This window comes from Cibotium barometz, chromosome 62 (genome assembly GCF_041138505.1).
Source record: "Cibotium barometz isolate CiBa-2024 chromosome 62, ASM4113850v1, whole genome shotgun sequence".
NCBI lineage: Eukaryota > Viridiplantae > Streptophyta > Polypodiopsida > Cyatheales > Cibotiaceae > Cibotium > Cibotium barometz.
The window spans coordinates 32,248,840-32,267,181 of NC_141107.1; the positions used below are offsets into that span (position 1 = coordinate 32,248,840).

General features: G+C 46.3%; 1 protein-coding gene across 1 annotated transcript in view; it reads left to right on the top strand.

Annotated features, from left to right (window-relative positions):
• Positions 1-1,369: 1,369 nt before the first annotated feature.
• Positions 1,370-18,342, top strand: part of LOC147604369 (metaxin-like protein) — a 28,648-nt gene continuing 11,675 nt past the window's right edge. Inside the window, exons 1-2 of the mRNA XM_086795476.1 lie at positions 1,370-1,694; positions 2,227-2,567. Coding sequence (XP_086651602.1) covers positions 1,514-1,694; positions 2,227-2,567 — 522 coding nt within the window. The 5' untranslated portion in view covers positions 1,370-1,513. The remainder of the gene's footprint in view (positions 1,695-2,226; positions 2,568-18,342) is intronic.

Below are 18,342 nucleotides of genomic sequence, written 5' to 3' on the forward strand. Positions count from 1 at the left end.
TATATATATATATATATGTATATATATGTATGTATATATATATATATATATATATATATATAGAGAGAGAGAGAGAGAGAGAGAGAGAGAGAGAGAGAGAGAGAGAGATTATGCACAGTGAGGGTGGGAGAGGGAGGGAGAGGGAGAGGGAAGGAGAGAGAGAGAGAGGGAGGAAGAGAGAAACGAAAGGGATTGGGAGAGAGAGAGAGAGAGAGAGAGGGAAGGAGAGAGAGTGAAGCGAGGGTGGATAAGGGAGAAAGAGTGAGAGGGGGAAGAGGGTGGGAGAGGGAAAGAGAAAGGAAAGAGGGTGGGGGAGAGAGAGAGAGAGAGAGAGAGAGAGAGAAGGGAGGAGCTAAGTTGGGCTAGAGGGGAGAAAGTGGGCTAGGTTGAGAGGTGGTGGTGGAGGTTGTAGGGGATAGTGGTGGGCGAGGCTAGAGGTAGTGGTGGAGGGACTAGAGAGAGAAGGTTCACAATTTAAGAGAGAAGAGTTGCCAGTAAAACCTCCCTCCAAAACTCCCTCAAAAAACACACTCCCTCAAGAAAAAGGAAAAGAAGTTCGAAGATGACATACAAATGGAAAAACTTAAAGGTATTTATTACACGAAAAACTGACCTTCATCAAGGTAAAGGCTACCCTGCCTAATGCAACATCAAAGACAAAGGAGCTAGAGGAACAACTGAAGTAGGTACTCACCCCCAAGCAACCAAGATAGGTGAGTATCCTTGCACTATGAGGTCTCCTTCATCCTTTTTTACTCTTTTCAATTTCTACATTAACACTCTTTTTGTAACATAATACTGACTACATAAACCACTCTCACTAGACTGCATCCAAAGACTAATAGACCACACCACTCCTTATACACACCCTCTTATGGCCATGGCCTTCTTCCATGGCGATGATATCACCCTAGGGCAACCCTAAGAGAATTGCCACTACACCCCCTGGTCCTCAACTTTAGTTTATGGTGCCGAATCCTAGTGAGACAATAGAGCGTGCATGCCCATTGAGAGAGAGAGAGAGAGAGAGAGAGAGAGAGAGAGGATCTTCTAAGCCCTCCCACTAACACTGCCTACATAAACAGAGCATGCATGCCAATTGCGTGCATGTGTGTGGGTGTGTGTGTGTGAGAGAGAGAGAGAGAGAGAGAACCATGGAGCTCTCCCTCTCCCTTCCTTGTTGGAGACAAAAGGGCATGCCAATTGTGTGTGTGTGTGTGAGAGAGAGAGAGAGAGAACCATGGAGCTGTCCCTCTCCCTTCCTGTTGTTGAACATCCGTTGTTAAATTTGCACTGACTTATTAGAATCTTTGGAACATATACAATACATTTCCTAATCATATAATAATTGCCAAGCGCGACAGCATAATTTGTTTTTTTTTGCCTTAGGTTTTTGGTTTAACATTTCAAAGGGTGGGTGGCTTCTCCATTGAATTTAAATAGCTTCTCGTTTGTGGTTCACAGGAGGTTTAAGGGAACTCCAAGCGAACAACAGCAGCATACCATCCTTCCCATGGCTGACCAGGAGCAGCCTTCTTCTTCGCACAGAGATGGCAGTGACCTCGTTCTCGTTGCACGAGGACCAGCCTGGGGCTTGCCCACGGCCTGCCCTTTCTGCTTGCCCTCTTTCATCTACTTGAAGCTGGCCGAAGTTGACTTCTCCATCTACTACAACGATCTCCTGCCTGATTCAGGTAAAATAATTTTCCAGGACTTATTTGTAATTGCTAAAGTATATCTGTAATTGCTAGGGTTTTTATGTAATTACTAGGATTCTCTGATGTCTGGCTTTATCTTGGATTTCTCGGGTTTTTCTTTTATTGCTAGAATTCTCCTGTTATTGCTAGGGTTTTACAAAGTTTCTATCTCTGATTTTGTCAGGGTGAAGATTTTGCCAAGGTTAATCAATTCTCACTCCATCATCTTGTTTTGCCTGATTATGTCTTACTAAAGTAACAGCTAGGATTTAGCTGCAACGTTTGTGAGTTTTCTTTGCGCACTGTTCATCACTGTTTCATTTGTAATATTTCTTAGGGATTAGCCAATATTTATCTTTAATGGTGCGAGTTTGGCTCAGGTTTGTATGTAATTTCCGAAGGTTAATCTGTTATTCCTGTGGTTTGTTTGTATTAGATGGGGAATTGGGATTAACCTTCTTCTTCTTTTTTTGCTGCTGATTATGTTGTGCTGTAGCTCTTGATGTTGTTTTTTTTCTTGATTCTGCAGATAACATGCCAGCCCTTGAATACCGTGATATGGTTGCACTGCCTGGTGATAGTGGAGGTATCATAGAGTTTCTGAAGAGACAAGACATTGCGGACCTTGACTCGGGTTTTTCAAATGCTGAAGTAGCACATGTACGGTCCCTTAGTGCGATGGTTGAATCATATCTCCAAGCTACACTGCTGTGTGAGCTTTGGGGCCATGAAAACAGTAAAGTGGCCCATCGAATCTATTTCACAGCATTGCCATGGCCTGTAAGCAAGCTTTTGTACTGGAAGCAACAAGTACATGTCTGGGAGATTCTGGGACTGAAAAAGACTAACATGGAGGAGAAAGTTGGAGAGGTAAGAGTTGTGATTAGCATGCTTACTACTTGCAGGAGTTACTTTTTTTTTGTTTGTTTTGGAGAGTAGTGGTGAGGGCTGTGGGTTTCTAAGGCATGGGCCCAAGTTTAAAATGCAAGCCTGAGAAGCTCCTTGTTGCCTATGATATTGTTATGGCCCTAAAGGTCATAATGTGGCTAGCTTTATCATTGAGGTTAGACTAATGCCTCTGAATAGGTACCTTTGAGGTAATAGGTGTAAGCTTATGTAAATTGACTTGCATCTTATCCATGCCAGGCATGCCTCCCTCAAAGGGGTCTTAGTCTTTAGGTGAGACCGGCATTTGCTTATTTGATGTAATTAAGAAGAGTTGATCCACCACCGAACCATTTGAGGTCAGAAAATATTTTTAGCCAAGAGCTTACATGGGCTTTCATAAGCATTGGTCTATAAAGATATATATAGGAAAAAAGATGAGGGAAAACTTACCTTGATCAATGAATGCAGCTCACGCATCTTGTGATGGCAAATTTGGGAAAGCTTTGTCAGAATGCGCAGTGAAAGACTAACGCACGTAGGAGACGCATCAGCATCGAGCACCACGAACACCCCCAAACGGGCACTGCTGCATCCCTCCACCGGGCTCCCATCTCCCGGTGAGTTGCCTCCCAAAACACCGGCCGGAGATGATTATGACAAGGTGCCACTCTAGCCTATATATGGCTGTTCAACTTCCCATGCTTCCACTTATGGGATAATCCAAGGCACCTTCTAGCCATAGATCACAAGCTCGAAATCGCCAACCTTCCAACACCCTCCCTCGATTTGAGCTCGGCAAGCCACCGAGGCATGAGGGGGTCGCCGAGGACCACACACGCCTGAGCCGCCCAGGACCACACACGCCCGGGCTTTGATACCATGTCAGAATGCGCAGCAGAAGACTAACGCACACTAACGCACGCAGGAGACGCATCACCATCGAGCACCACAAATACCCCCAAACGGGCACTGTAGCATCCCTCCACCGGGCTCCCATCTCCTAGTGAGCTGCCTCCCAAAACACCAGCCGGAGGAGATGATTATGACAAGGTGCCACTCTAGCCTATATATGGCTCTTCAACTTCCCATGCTTCCGCTTATGGGATAATCCAAGGCACCTTCTAGCCATAGATCACAAGCTCGAAATCGCCAACCTTCCAACAAGCTTTGCCCACTGACTTTCAGCATCGGCATGAAGTTTACAGCATCTACTTATCATAACCTTGAAAGATGTGTTTTTTAGTTTGCAGATAGGATGATATTGACGCTTACCTTCATGCATGTTGACATAACTTCCCAAAGGGAAACATGGGAAGAAGCACCTCTTGATAAACAGACCTAAAATCTTAGCTTGGCACCAACCATGATTGGTTGTGGTGAAAACTTGCCAACTTTTAAGGTAAGAGCATGTTGTTGAGGCAGGAGCATTGCACCAAAAAATTATCGATGAAGGGTTCACGATTCAAAAATGGTGGTGCAAGGTTGTGCAGAAAATTGAGCTAGGAGTAATGACATTCAAGATTGATTGTGATTCGAGGTTGACAGGTTGAGCAAATTAATATGAGGGAAAATAAATAAATAAAGGTGTTTTGGTAAATATTGAACTTTGTGTTTGGCAAAACTGTCAGAATATGCAGCGGAGATGAAGACAAAATCTGAGAACACAAGAGCAAGTGCACTGTAGAAAAATACAGCAATAGAGAAGAAGAGAGAGAGACGCAAGAAAATCCCGAATACCTAATACAAGCTGTGGGGGGCCATGGGGCCATTTTATATGGCCCCATCAGCAAGTCGGCCAGCCCAAAAACTAGCCGACATGAGCAAAAAAGCTCACGACCTGCACTTGTCTCCAGTCGGCCAACAAAGACTCAGTCGGCCAGCACATAGATGAAGATGGGGACCAGCAGTAGTAGTCGGCCAGCATCCACGACACCCAAACCAGCAGTCGGCCAGTGTCTGGATCAGCTAGGAGCCACAGAACATCCTCCCACACCTGGTAAAAATAGGGAAAAAATAGGGAGAGTGGGGAAAAATGAGAAAACACCGAAATTAGGCGGCCACATCCACAACAGAGGCCCTAGTGTACATATACAGACAGGAGATGATTGCTAACACCCCCTCTCAGCACTTGGATGTGGAACCAATCCCAGTGAGCTAGAGTGCTGCCGGAGCAAAGCTTGAGATAGAGACTTCGTGAAGAGGTCCACCGCACTGTCCTCCATCGAACAGAACTCTAGCAAGATGTCATCAGCAACAATCTTTTTATGAACAAAATGCCTTTGGATGACTGTGGGTTCCACCAGTGGAAACCCAATCCCGCCAAGTAACCTCTGCAACCTCACTACCTCGCAAGCAACACCATAAGCAGCTCGGTACTCTGTCTCTATTGTCGATAAGGCAAAAGATGGTTGCCTCTTACTGCTCCATAAAACTACTCTTGAGCCAAGGGAAAAACTATAGCCTGATGTCAAGGTCCTCGTGTCTGGCTCTCCTCCCCAATCTGAGTCACTCCATCCGTGGAGTCTCCATCCATCAATCCCCCTCTTGTGTAAAAGAGTCCAAGATCCTTCGCATGCTGCAGAAACCACAAGATACACAATCCTGCCTCCCAAAGAGTCCTCTGCAAACATGAGCTCAACAGCCTCATCAGGAAGCTCCCGTCCAATCTGGTATGCATCAACCAAATCAATGAACCATTCTGCTTCCGAGTCAAAGAGGCATCATACCAACACCTATTACGGTGGGATGCCAAGTCCTGGAAACCTGTTGAAGACCACTCAAGGCCTTCGGAAACCTGTAACCAACCCCCTCTGAATCGGGAATCACAAAGCCTGGAGAATGTGCAACATCCACCTCCTTTTGCAAGTAATCAACTGTCACGTGCCTGGCCTTCCAATAGGTCCCCGTGGAAAGAGCTTCCTATACAGGAATTTCTTTGTCCCGAATGCTACGAGACATCAGAGCATAGGTTACCTGTAAAGTTTCCTCTGACTGACAAACACAGTGCTGTCTATTTTCTGCACTCTACTTGCTCTTGTGGTCTCAAATTTGGTTATCATTTCCGCTGCATATTTTGACATGGTATGAGAGCCCTAGGCTCTTGAAAGATCTTGGGAGTTTTCTGAGCAAGAGGGGGATAGTTACGTTGCCGATTGGTGGACTGTTTGGTCTGTTCGGGAAGAGAAGTTGCAAGAGGAAGGCGGGCTCAGGTGCTGGACAGCCACTTGCAGGTTTAGAGTTTTTTTTCCCCACCCACCCACCCTTTTTCAGTTATATCCCCGCGATGGCAGATTTGTTAGAGATGGCTGAGAAGCATGTGAAGATCCCGACTCTTCTTACGTTCCCAGTGGACCGTCAGTTAGATGGGAACAATTACGGCATCTGGAAGGTGATGATGGAGTTTGTGTTGGAGTCATATGACCTTGCTGATTTCATTGTTATCGGGGTTCCATGGCCGGAAGCAGAGGAAGAGGAGTTACTGTCAATGAAGAAGGACCGTGAGGCACAGGCACAGATGTGGGATCGTGTCAACGCTAGGGTCCGGTCATTTATTTTCTGCACACCACAAGTAATCAATCACGTAAAGCATATGACGTTGGCCAGAGGCATATGGTAGCACTTGGCTTCTCTTTATAACAGGGTATCACCCATGAAGAGGATCTCCTTGGAAGTGCAGATGCGGGTTATGAACCCTGCAAAGTCATCGACGATGCGGGAGCACATTAACAAGCTGCAGGCCCTTCAGCAGGAAGTTCTCGAGGTTGGGAAGGATATATTATCTGAAGACATGGCCATTACTTTACTGTCCCACTTGCCTGCTCAGTATTCCGCTTTCTACTCTTCTTTGATTACGAGTGGCAGGCTCAACACCATTACCTGGGAGGAGCTTGTGCACATGGTCTTGGACCAGGAGGAACGTTTCACGAATCCTCCTCACAGCAGAGGTTCGGAGGCCTTAACTGGCCAACGGTCGAAAGGCCGGAATAACAACAAGGGCAAAGGGAAGGCTTCACCGGAGAAGTCTTCTGAGAAGAAGCCCGACACAGCACGAGAGAAGCTGAAGGCCGAACGATCCTACAATGATTGTGGCGAGAAAGGCCACTATTGGAGGAAGTGTCCTAAGCGGACTGGGAAGAGTGCTGATTCTTCAGCCTCAGCTACAAAGACTCTTGCATTTGTGCACTTAGAGATGATGGACTCCGATGCTTCATCGTCTTCGAGCGAGGAGGCAGTTGGCTTCACCGCGAAGGATACTCGGGAATGGATTCTTGACAGTGGTGCTTCCAGGTACATGACTCTGTCTCGTGACTTCTTTTTGGATCTGAAACGGCAGTCAGGTTGCATTTTTATTGGCGACAACTCCACTATTCCGATACACAGTGAGGGCCGGATGGAGATTATTTCCGACGGCAAGGGGGGCAAGCATGCTTCCCGTGTTCTTTATGTCCCTGCTCTGGGTTTTCATCTTCTATCAGTGCATGAAGTATGCAAGACTGGCTTTCGAGTGGAGATTGAGGAGCATTCAGTTGCTCTACGGGACCGTGAGACTGGCCAGGTTGTTTGGGAAGGCGGTGTGGATAATGGTATCTACAAGCTCTCTGCACTCTCCTCGTTGACAGGTTCTCAGGTCGCAGATCTGTGGCACTTTCGTTTTGGCCACTTAAATGTGGATGCACTGCGGCGAGCTTTCTGAGATCAGATGGTGGTTGGCTTGCCAGATGTTGGCAGTAGGCAAGGATGGTGCAGTTCTTGCATACGTGGTAAGCAGCACAGGGAATCCTTTCCGAAGCAGGCTTCCAGGCAGGCTTCGAAACCGTTGGAGTTGATTCACACTGACTTGTGTGGACCTCAGTAGACACCATCATTGGGAGGATCTCTCTATTTTTATGTTGCTTGTTGATGACTGTACCAGATTCATGTGGGTCTACTTTCTTTCACAGAAGGACCAAGCTTTTGCACGGTTCAAGGATTGGCACGTGATGGTAGAAAAAGAGTCTGGATTGCAGGTAAAGACTCTCAGGGCTAACAAAGGGGGTGAATTCTCCTCGACTGTATTTCTCAGATTTTGTGCAGATTATGGCACCAAGAGGGAAGTGGCCAATACAGGATCGCCTTCAGGGAATGGAGGACTGTGGTGGAGATGGCAAGGACCATGCTAGAGCATCGTGATCTTCCTCGTCCACTTTGGGGAGAGGCTGTGGCAACGGCTGTCCATACCCTCAACCGGTCTCCAACGACTTCAGTACCTAATATGTGTTGGGTTTTATGCTGTGTATGCACCCAGAGGAGTGCTAGTGATCATGAGTAGGTTACTGGGGCACTTTTTACTTCAGTTAGTGGAGGTTTTTTCCCCCAATTTTAGCTTAGTTTCACTTATAATAGTTTATAAGTGATTTGGTCCACCTGGCACACTTTATGGCCGGACCATGTGAACACATCTATTAGGTCACTTCTTTATGTGGCTATTGTACTTCACTTTTATCACTACTGAATGTAAGAGCAGTCGTGTTCCTCTCTCTGCCTCTCACGTTTTCTGTTGAAGTACCTCCAAACCCTAACCCTAACTGCTGAGTTCCTTCATTTGGTATCAGAGCTGGTTGCCTTCAGTTGTACATTCAGTACGGGCGCCTGTTCTGTTCCGTACTCTGCCCCGTACTCTGTCCGTACTGATCCCCGCCCTTAGTTGCACAGTCAGCTGTTCGTACAGCCAGGTTCGCCAAGCTGAAAGTACAGGTCTTCGCCTGTTTTATACTGTATCCGTCTACTGCACGTACAGTCCAACTGCTCCGTACAGGTGTACACAGTCGCCTAGTACCCGTATAGTACCTGCAGGCGACTTACACACGCCGTCAGCTACTCGCCTAGTTCCGTACAGTACTCTGCTCAGTACTGTAGCTGTGCAGTCATCCATACCTGTACCGTACAGCAGTCCAGTACCTGCTGCGCATACTTAAAGCCAACCTGTCGACTGCTGTTTCCGTACAGTACTTGCTGCTTGTATCTGCTCAGTACAGTCGACTGTACCTGCTCCGTACAGCAGACCAGAACCTGATGCGCTTGCTTCGAACTGTTGTTTACCTACAGTCGACTTGTACCTGCAAAAATCACAGTTGTGGTAAGCTTTACAAGTTTTGAAATTTAGGCATTTTCTCTGTACAGATACAAGTAGATTTTCTTGCAAAGAAATCTCTACAGGTTTTTTGCAAGGTTTTGGGTGCAGTAACTTTGGGCATTTTTGGGCATTTTGGCACTGTGTAAGCCATTTTTGTTGCTCTACTCAGTAAGTGGCGCATTGTTTTGCACATTCAGAGGTTTGAGAGTGTAGGCATATTTGGGTTAGCTGTATTCAGTGGAGTACAGTTGCTTTCAGGGTTGTTGCTATTGGGTTTTTTGATACACAGGTACAACATTGTGCATCGGCATAATGGCAAATCAACAGCAGAGTGATGTATTCACGTATTTGTCTAAGGAAGACAAGTTGGATGGCATGAACTACTCCTTGTGGAGTTTTATGCTGAGAAATGTGCTCGTGGCAAAAGGTCTTTGGGATTTTGTTAGTGGTGATGAACCACGTCCAGGTCCATTGGCTCCAGAGACTCCTCCCCAAGGGGGTGCTCGTGGACGAGGACAACAGGCACAGGCACCAGGTCAGCCCACTGCCTGTTCAAAGAACAAATGCTCAGAAGACATGGGATGCCAGAGATGCACAAGCCTTGTCACTCATTGCATTGTCAGTACAGAGGTCTGTTATACCTCATATTCGTTCAGCTGGCTCTTCACGGAATGCATGGGTGACTTTGGAGCAGATGTATGCTGCTCGTAATGAGGCTCGGATCTCGTTTTTGAAAAGAGAGCTGGAAAATCAAAAAATGCATGAAGGAGATGATATGTCTAGCCACTTGAACAAGCTGCAGGATTTGAGAGAGCAACTCATCAATGTGGATGAGATTATTCCTGAGACACAGCTTGTGTCCACCATCTTGAACTCTTCGCCAAGATTTTACTTGGCTTTTCATACCTCTTTGAACCTTAGCATGAGGAATGCTGTTGAACCCCTTAAGTATCAGGAACTGGTTGCTCTCTTGTTACAAGAAGAGCAAATCAGGAAGAACATGAATATGAACACAAGTGTTGAACAAGCATTTACTACAGGTCAAAAAGGGAAAGGCAAATCTCAGCCAAAGAGTTTAAATCAGAATTCAGGTGATGGTGGTTCATCTCAGGATACCAAGAAAGGTGATGGACAGCCCAAGAAGAAGGGCAAATGCCATTACTGTAAGAAGCCAGGTTACTACATCACAGAGTGTAGAAAGAGGATTGCCAAAGAGAAGGCAAAGGAATCTGGGATGTCTGTAAATGATTCCTCTAAAACTCCTTCGGAGACTGCTTCTTTTGTTGAGGACAGGGATTACTGTTTCTACACATGCAGCTATGATGCCTCTTGGTCTTCACAGGCACTCAGTGTGACAGAGCATGCATGTACTTGGTATTTTGATAGTGGTGCTTCAAAGCATATCACATCTCGCAGGGATTTGTTTTGTCATGTAGGCCCTGCCCTTGTTGGCAAAACTGTTCAGTGTGCCAATAATGCTTCATATCCAGTTCGTGGCATTGGGGAGATTCAGCTCACAGCCATTGATGGCTCTATTCTTCGCCTTACAGATGCCTTATATGTACCAGGGATAAGAAGAATTTGTTGTCCATTTCTTCTTTAGCACACTGTGGTATGCAAGTCCACTTTGATGATGACAAATGCATGGTCAGAGACAAAGCTAATGCTTTGACCTTGATGCTTACTGGTACATTATGTCATGGACTTTATCAGTTGGATGCATTTCAGCCAGTGGATCAGTCTGCTTGTAATGCATTCTTATGGAGAAGCCTCCAGATCACATATGTGAAGGATGTATTTTGGGAAAAATGCATCGGTTTTTCTTTCCATGTGATCAGGCTCTACGAGCAACTGCAAAGTTGCAGCTTATACATAGTGATCTTTGTGGTCCCATGCAGACGAAGTCATTAGGAGGTTGCTTCTATTTTGCTACATTTATTGAGGACTTCTCTCGTATATGCTGGGTCTATCCGTTGACACAGAAATCACAGGTCTATGATGCATTTTGGCCTTTATAGCACTTGCTGAAACAGAGTCAGGATGCAAGGTTAAGACTCTCCGTTCTGACCGAGGGGGGGAATATATGTCACACATGTTGAATTCCTTTCTTGAGAGTAGAGGTATCAAACATCAGTATACTACTCCTTATACTCCATAGCCGAATGGGGTTGCAGGAAGGAAGAATCGATCACTCATGGAGATGGCCAGATGTATGTTAAAGGCAAAGAAGCTACCGCATATCTTTTGGGTGGAAGCTGTCATGTGTGCTTGTCATATTTTGAATCGATGTCCCACAAAGGCATTGGTTTCCATTACTCCTTTTGAGGCTTGGCATGGCCGCAAGCCTTCGATATCACATTTTTGTACTTTTGGGTGTCTTGCATATGCACATACCCAAAGAGTTGAGGAGGAAGTTGGAAGATAAAGCCACAAAATGTATTTTTGTTGGGTATAGCCGTGAGAGCAAGGGCTACCGGTTATATGACCCACTATCCAAGAAGATATTCACTAGTCGGGATGCGATTTTTGATGAAAAATAAAAAATATCCATGGCTGGTTATGATGCAAATCAGGCTGAAAATGATGTGTTTGAAGGTCTACTACCTATGGAGTTTCATTCCACAGTTGGTGATCCAACCCATGAGGGTACAGGACAGCCAGCTAATCATGAAGATGGTGCAGAAATTCAGCAGCAAATTGAGCCAGAAGTTGAGCCAAATATGGGGCAGTAGGCACCACAGGTCAAGGTCAGACACATACCTAGATGGTATTTGAGGACATTACAGGACAGCCATCTAGAGGGTCCTCTTGCTGGTCGTACTCGCAGGGAGACACGGACCAATGAGCATGCACACATCATGGATTTGAATATGGTTATGGCAGCCAGTTTACAGGATGATGATGAGCCTGATTCATTTGTGGATGCACGAGACAATGTGCATTGGAATAAAGCCATGTAGGATGAGCTTGATTCTATTAAAAGGAATCAAACATGGGATTTGGTTGATCTGCCCAATGGCAAGAAAGCCATTGGTACTAAGTGGGTCTATAAGTTGAAAAGACATGCAGATGGATCCATTGACAGGTACAAAGCCTGTCTAGTTGCAAAGGGCTATGCACAGAAGAAGGGCATTGATTATGAGGAGACATTTGCTCCTACATCCCGTATGTCGACACTTAGGTGTGTCATTGCATTGGCTGCACATCGTGGTTGGGTTGTTCACCAGTTGGACATCAAGACTGCTTTCCTACATGGGGACCTCGAGGAGGAAGTTTATGTATATCAGCCCATAGGTTTTGCAGAACATGGTCATGAAGGGAAAGTATGCAGGCTGAAAAAGGCCTTGTATGGTTTGAAACAAGCTCCACGAGCTTGGTATGCAAAGATAGATGCTTTCTTGCTCACTCAAGGCTTTGTGAACAGTCCATCAGAAGCCACTTTATATGTAAAGAAAGAAGAGAAAGATCTGCTGGTCATTAGTCTTTATGTAGATGATCTTTTGCTCATGGGATCAAATGATGATAAAATTGCAGCTTTTAAAGAGATACTGTAACAGACATTTGACATGTCTGATTTGGGGCTCGTACACTACTATTTGGGCATACAGTTTGTGCAGGATAACAGAGGCATTGGGTTCTTGCAATCTCGGTATGTTGCTAAACATCTGGAGAAGTTTAAATTTCAGGATTGCAAGCCTATTAGCACTCCTATGGAGCCTGGAATGAAACTGTCACTACAAGATGACAGTATTTCTTTTGATGCCACTACATATGCTCAGGCTGTTGGGTGCCTTATTTACTTGTGTACTACACGGCCAGATATTCAGTATGCCGTATCTCAGTTGAGCAGATTCATGCACAGCCCGCGATTGTCACATTGGCAAGCTGTGAAGCGTGTATTTCGGTATTTGCAGGGTACATTGTCTCTTGGATTGCTTTATCCTGAGGGGGGTGACATGCAGTTATATGCTTACAGCGATTCAGATTGGGCTGGTGATTTTGATACTAGACATTCTACTAGTGGAAATTGTTTCTTTCTTGGCTTTTCATGTATTTCTTGGCTAAGCAAGAAACAGACCACAGTGGCCACTTCGTCTTGTGAGGCAGAGTACAGAGCAGCCTACACTACTACCGTTGAGTGTGTCTGGCTGCGTCGTCTCATGACTGATATGGATATTTCAGTGTAGGAGCCTACACCTATCTATACTGATAGTGAGAGTGCCATTGCCGTGGCCAGGAATCGGTGTTTCATGCTCGCACGACGAAACACATTGAGATTCACTATCATTTTGTTCGGGAGAGACTCCAGGCAAGTGATATTAGTCTGATCTACTGTCCTACAGATCAGAATGTGGCAGACATCTTCACCAAGGCATTACCACGTCCGAAATTCGAAGCATTCCGCCTTGCTTTGAATTTGTGTCCTTGTGGTGGATGATGTATAGTGATCACATATCACTCCAGGGGGGTTTGTTGGGTTTTATGCTGTGTATGCACCCAGAGGAGTGCTAGTGATCATCAGTAGGTTACTGGGGCACTTTTTACTTCAGTTAGTGTTTCCCTAGTTTTAGCTTAGTTTCACTTATAATAGTTTATAACTGATTTGGTCCACCTGGCACACTTTATGGCCGGACCATGTGAACACATCTATTAGGTCACTTCTTTATGTGGCTATTGTACTTCACTTTTATCACTACTGAATGTAAGAGCAGTCGTGTTCCTCTCTCTGCCTCTCACGTTTTCTGTTGAAGTACCTCCAAACCCTAACCCTAACTGTTGAGTTCCTTCAATATGACTCCGTTTGAGGCATACTTTGGCAGGAAACCTGATGTCTCGCACTTCCGTATTTTTGGGAGTGATGCGTATGTACATATTCCGAAGAAGCAGAGGGGTAAGCTTGACTCCAAGTCTTGCAAGCTTATATTTGTGGGGTATAATTCTCTTTCCAAGGGATACAGATTGTATGATCCAGACAGGAACGAGATTGTTGTCAGCTGGGATGTGGTCTTTGATGAGCATGTTCCAGTATCCACTGTCGAGGAGCCGCCACTTCTTGGAGATCCAGAGGAGTCTGATGATGATTCCGGGACCATTGCTCCAGTTGATCAACCTCAGTCAGTTCAGGAGGTTGAGCCCGCAGCTAGAGTGGAGCCCCCGCAACGGCCGGAGGCTCCTCGATCTGTTCGAATACCCAGGTGGTTGTTGGACACCCTTCAGGAGTCGGGTGTCACGGAGTTACCCTCCGAGTGGACCACAGAGGACGGCCCTCGAAGATCACACAGAGTCCGAGATAGAAGCAATACAGCGGAGCTTCTTCAGGTAAACTATGCTCTGATGTCTCGCATTATGCAGGACAAGGAGCCCACTTCCGTAAAGGAAGCCCTCTCACAGGATACTTGGAGGAAAGCCATGCAGATGAAACTTGATGCCATCGAGAAGAACAACACAAGGGAGTTGGTACAGAGGCCGTCGAAACGGTCAGTCATTGGTGTCAAATGGGTCTTTAAGACCAAATGTGCGTCAGATGGGTCGGTGGATAAACACAAAGCCAGACTTGTGGCTAAAGGTTATGCTCAGCGGCCAGGCATCGACTACGAGGATGTGCGTCAGATGGGTCTTGAAGACCAAATGTGCGTCAGATGGGTCGGTGGACAAACACAAAGCCAGACTTGTGGCTAAAGGTTATGCTCAGCGGCCAGGCATCGACTACGAGGATACCTTTGCACCGACAGCATGGATGACCACGATTCGGACCGTTCTTGCCCTTGCTTCTTCTCAGAGGTGGCCCGTGTATCAAATAGATGTAAAATCTGCGTTCCTTAATGGTGACCTGCAGGAGGAGGTGTATGTTGAGCAGCCTGTCATGCCCCTGTGTTTTTCTCTGGACAAGATGCAGGTGTGCACGGGGACATGGTGGACAGTGTGAATGGCATCAGGTTGGAGTCAAAAAGGGAGCCCATGTGTGGATAACCCCATGTGTGAAAGGGGGCAAAGAGATTTTAGCTTAAAAGGTTTAAAAACCTTTAAAAGTCATTATAAAGCCCTTCATTAAAGAAAACGTGGCCCATAAGCTATTTTGGGGCCACGTGTGAGCTTTTTGGAAAAAGAGGGGCTGTTGGGCAGAAAAAGGAAGAGGCGCCGATCTCTCTGGAGGAAGTGTGTGCTTTTTCGCTGAGGAGGTCTGGTCGCCTGAAGATGCATGTAGGCTGCGCATGGAAGGGCATGTGCAGGTACAGTGTACGGCTGCTGTGCAGGTACAGTCCACGTGGCAGCGTGTGCAGGTACAGTCCACGTGGCAGATTTGGTTGTGCAGGTACAGGCGTGTACAAGTTGCTGGTACAGGCCAGCGCAGGCAAGTACGGCAGCAGGTACCATACTGTATGACTGCTGGTACAGTAGACTGCTTGTGGGCTGGACTGCAGGTTCAGGTGGGCTGCGTGGAGGAGAAGACAGTCGGGCAGGGGCTGAATAGAGCGTAGATCTCTTCCCTTTCCTGGTGAAAAGCTGGCGCAAAGAGACTGTCTGCATGGACTCCACATGGATGGACTGCACATGGATGGACTGCAGAGGTGCTGGACTGTACAGGGCATGAGAGTTTCTCTTGGAAAGAGGGGGACTGTAGGAGAAACAGGGGCGTACATGTGGGGACAGCCAGTATTGCTTTCTCTCTTTTTCTCTCTCTCTCTCTCTCTCTCTCTCTCTCTCTCTCTCCCTCCCTCTGCTGAAGAGTAGACAAGGGTTGGTTTCTCTTGACACAAAGGTGGACAGAGACTGGATTTCCATGAACATAGACATCATGTTGATGGCGTTCATCTGATGGAACTTTCAGTTTCTCTTTGCTTTGGGTTTGGGACTGTTTTGGGACAGTTTATGGGCTGTTTTTGTTTGGTTGCAAATTCAGCTATGTGCTTGGGTTTTTGGCTGCAAGTACAAGGTCATTTGGTTATGTTTCTTGGCATGGGAGTGATGCAAGCTCGCATAGCTGTGTGCTCATGGAGCAGATTGTTTTCTTCCTGCTAGAAAGGAACAGTGGGACCTACAGTATGGGAATCTCTATGTTGCCAGATGTTTCATGAGGGAATAGGTAACTAGATGTATGGAAACAAGACAGAAGTTTCAAAGGGAAACAGGCCTAAGGGTTTCATGTGGAAACAGGTCATAGGTTTTCTCGAAGAAACATGTTTTTGGGTTTCTCCAGGAGACAGGTCACATGCAGGCAGAAGGTACAGGAGTGGACACATGTTTGGTACAGCCTTGCTACTGACAAGACAGGGGACAGGGAATCCATGACAGAGATGGATAGTACCCTTGGAAGGTAGAGAGGGTTTGTACAGGTGTGTCAACTGTATGGTATGCTATGCTGTGATACGAGTTCTCTTTTGAGAGACAGTTTGGGAGTCTGTGTTGTGATGCAGGAGCACTGGATGTGTCAGGGTGTGATGCTGTTCATAGTGTGAGAGGCTATGGATGGTTGTGGCAGCCTTGATCATGGGAGAAAGCTTCTGTATGCAGACTCAATGTGAGAGAGTCTTTCGATGTGAACATTGGCTGGACTCGTTTGTGGATGCCGAGTGGACAAGAAGCCAGATGCAGGTTCTTTGCAGGCTTCAGGGGTTCTACTGTGACGGCTGAATTACCAGCCTTATATTGTAATCAAAGCTCTTAAAATCAATTAAAGAAATACTGCAAGGGGCGCCACTGCGATTTGGGGCCAATCGGTGTCCGTGTACTATTTGTAGGAGCACTCTAGCTCCCCCTGTTTGTTTTCCTTTTCTAGGTCCTCAATGGTGTTGAAGTGTTTTATGTGCAAATGTTTGTTTCACCGCCCTTTTGCTTTCTGAGGCCGGTTTCATGGTTCCATTGCCGGGATACATCGTCGACTTTCTCAAGGAGGCGAGCCTGTGGTTGGCACATTAAAAGCTTCAACATGAGGAAAGTGAAAAGGAAGTGCAGGACACAGTACAGGATTTTGTGTCTTTGCCTATATGAGGTGAAGAGCAAGAGCTGAAGATGAAGCTGAGGAGAAAAGACACCAAGGACAAGAAGTAGTCGGCCAGGAACAAGAAGCAGTTGAAGTGTTATGGTGCAGGAGATGCGTTGAAGGCTATGGCTTTCGACAGTTTGACACCGGTGGTATCTTCATAGAGGCTTCATGGGTTCGGTAGACAGTTTCTTTCTATGGCAGTGGTGATCTACTATGCTTCATCGAGGACTTGTGCTTATCACTTGGGTGGAGTGCAAGCAGGTTTTGGGTGCCTGAGGATGTATCAGATGAGGCTCAGATGGAAGTGGAGGAACTTGACGAGGTTCTTATTCCTGAGCATATACTGGCACATAAGGAAAGAAAGGTACAGGGTAAGGTTTCCCGTCGCTATCATGTGAAGTTCAAGAGCTGTTCACTGATGGATACGAAGTGGATGGAGGAGGTTCACTGATGGATGCGAAGTGGATGGAGGAGGGTGACTTAGCAGATTCACCTCAGGATTTGCAGCTTTATCTTGATGCCTTTGAGTTGGAGTCGACTCTTGTTACGGCTCATTCAGGTTCAGCAGAGCATAGGTCTGGAGCATTGCCTGATGCTCAAGAGGGGGGTAGCGCCTCCGCTCCCTTGTTGTTACAGACAGGCTCAGTTGTCATCTAGGAGTCGCTTGGTGACATCTTTGTATTCACCCGAAGGTGCTGAGGCTTACAGTACATCTGCTTATGGGACTTCTATGATCTTGTGTTCTAGACACATGAGATGATGGTTGAGTATGGTTCACAGTCGCGCGCACCTGGAACTCTAACTGCAACTATGGATAACTCTATGGAGGGCATAAGTCTTGCGAGCAGTCCTAGAGTTCGTTTGGTTCATGGAAATATGGATCGAACTCTATTTGTGCATGTATGCATACACTTTTTCTGGTAGAGGTATTTTTGTATTCTGGTGCCATTGGATCCTGGTACCATTGAGAATACATTGGGAAATACTCTGCATTGTGTCATGTGCTGCATGTATGTTGGTATGATACATCAAGTGCTTTATTATGTTCATGGATGCACCATTGGGTGTAACTCCTGCGGGATGGCCATGAGACATATGTGGGAAAGTACTTGGTAGATGTAGTGTTTGGATGCATTGCGTGCTTTCATATGCTCATGTTGTACCTTCAGTCGTGGGTCCTGCGGGATGCCCATGGGCGTAAGGCTTGCGAGCAGCCCTTAGACTGTTACTTTGGAGTAGGTAGAGCATCTTGAGGAGCATATTGTTTGCGAATGCATGTATGTGTCATGCATATGTGTGTCATATGTAGAATGATGCATGGTTTTGTTTTTGGCTAACACAGTTAACGTGTTTCCATTTGGTTTTAGATTTTTGCTGTAGGTTCTGAGGGAACAAGCAAGAGTGGGGTGTCACTTTGATGTGACAGTATGGCCTACTGTGCAGGATGATTGTTTTATCACCCGGATGCATTGGAGGGCCATTGTTTTTGCCATATGGGGCGTGTTTGCTCATAAGATGCCTTACTGTGCCATTGAGTGCAATCGAGGACGCTTGCCATTCTTCAAGAGGGGGGTATGTCATGACCCTGTGTTTTTCTCTGGACAAGATGCAGGTGTGCACGGGGACATGGTGGACAGTGTGAATGGCATCAGGTTGGAGTC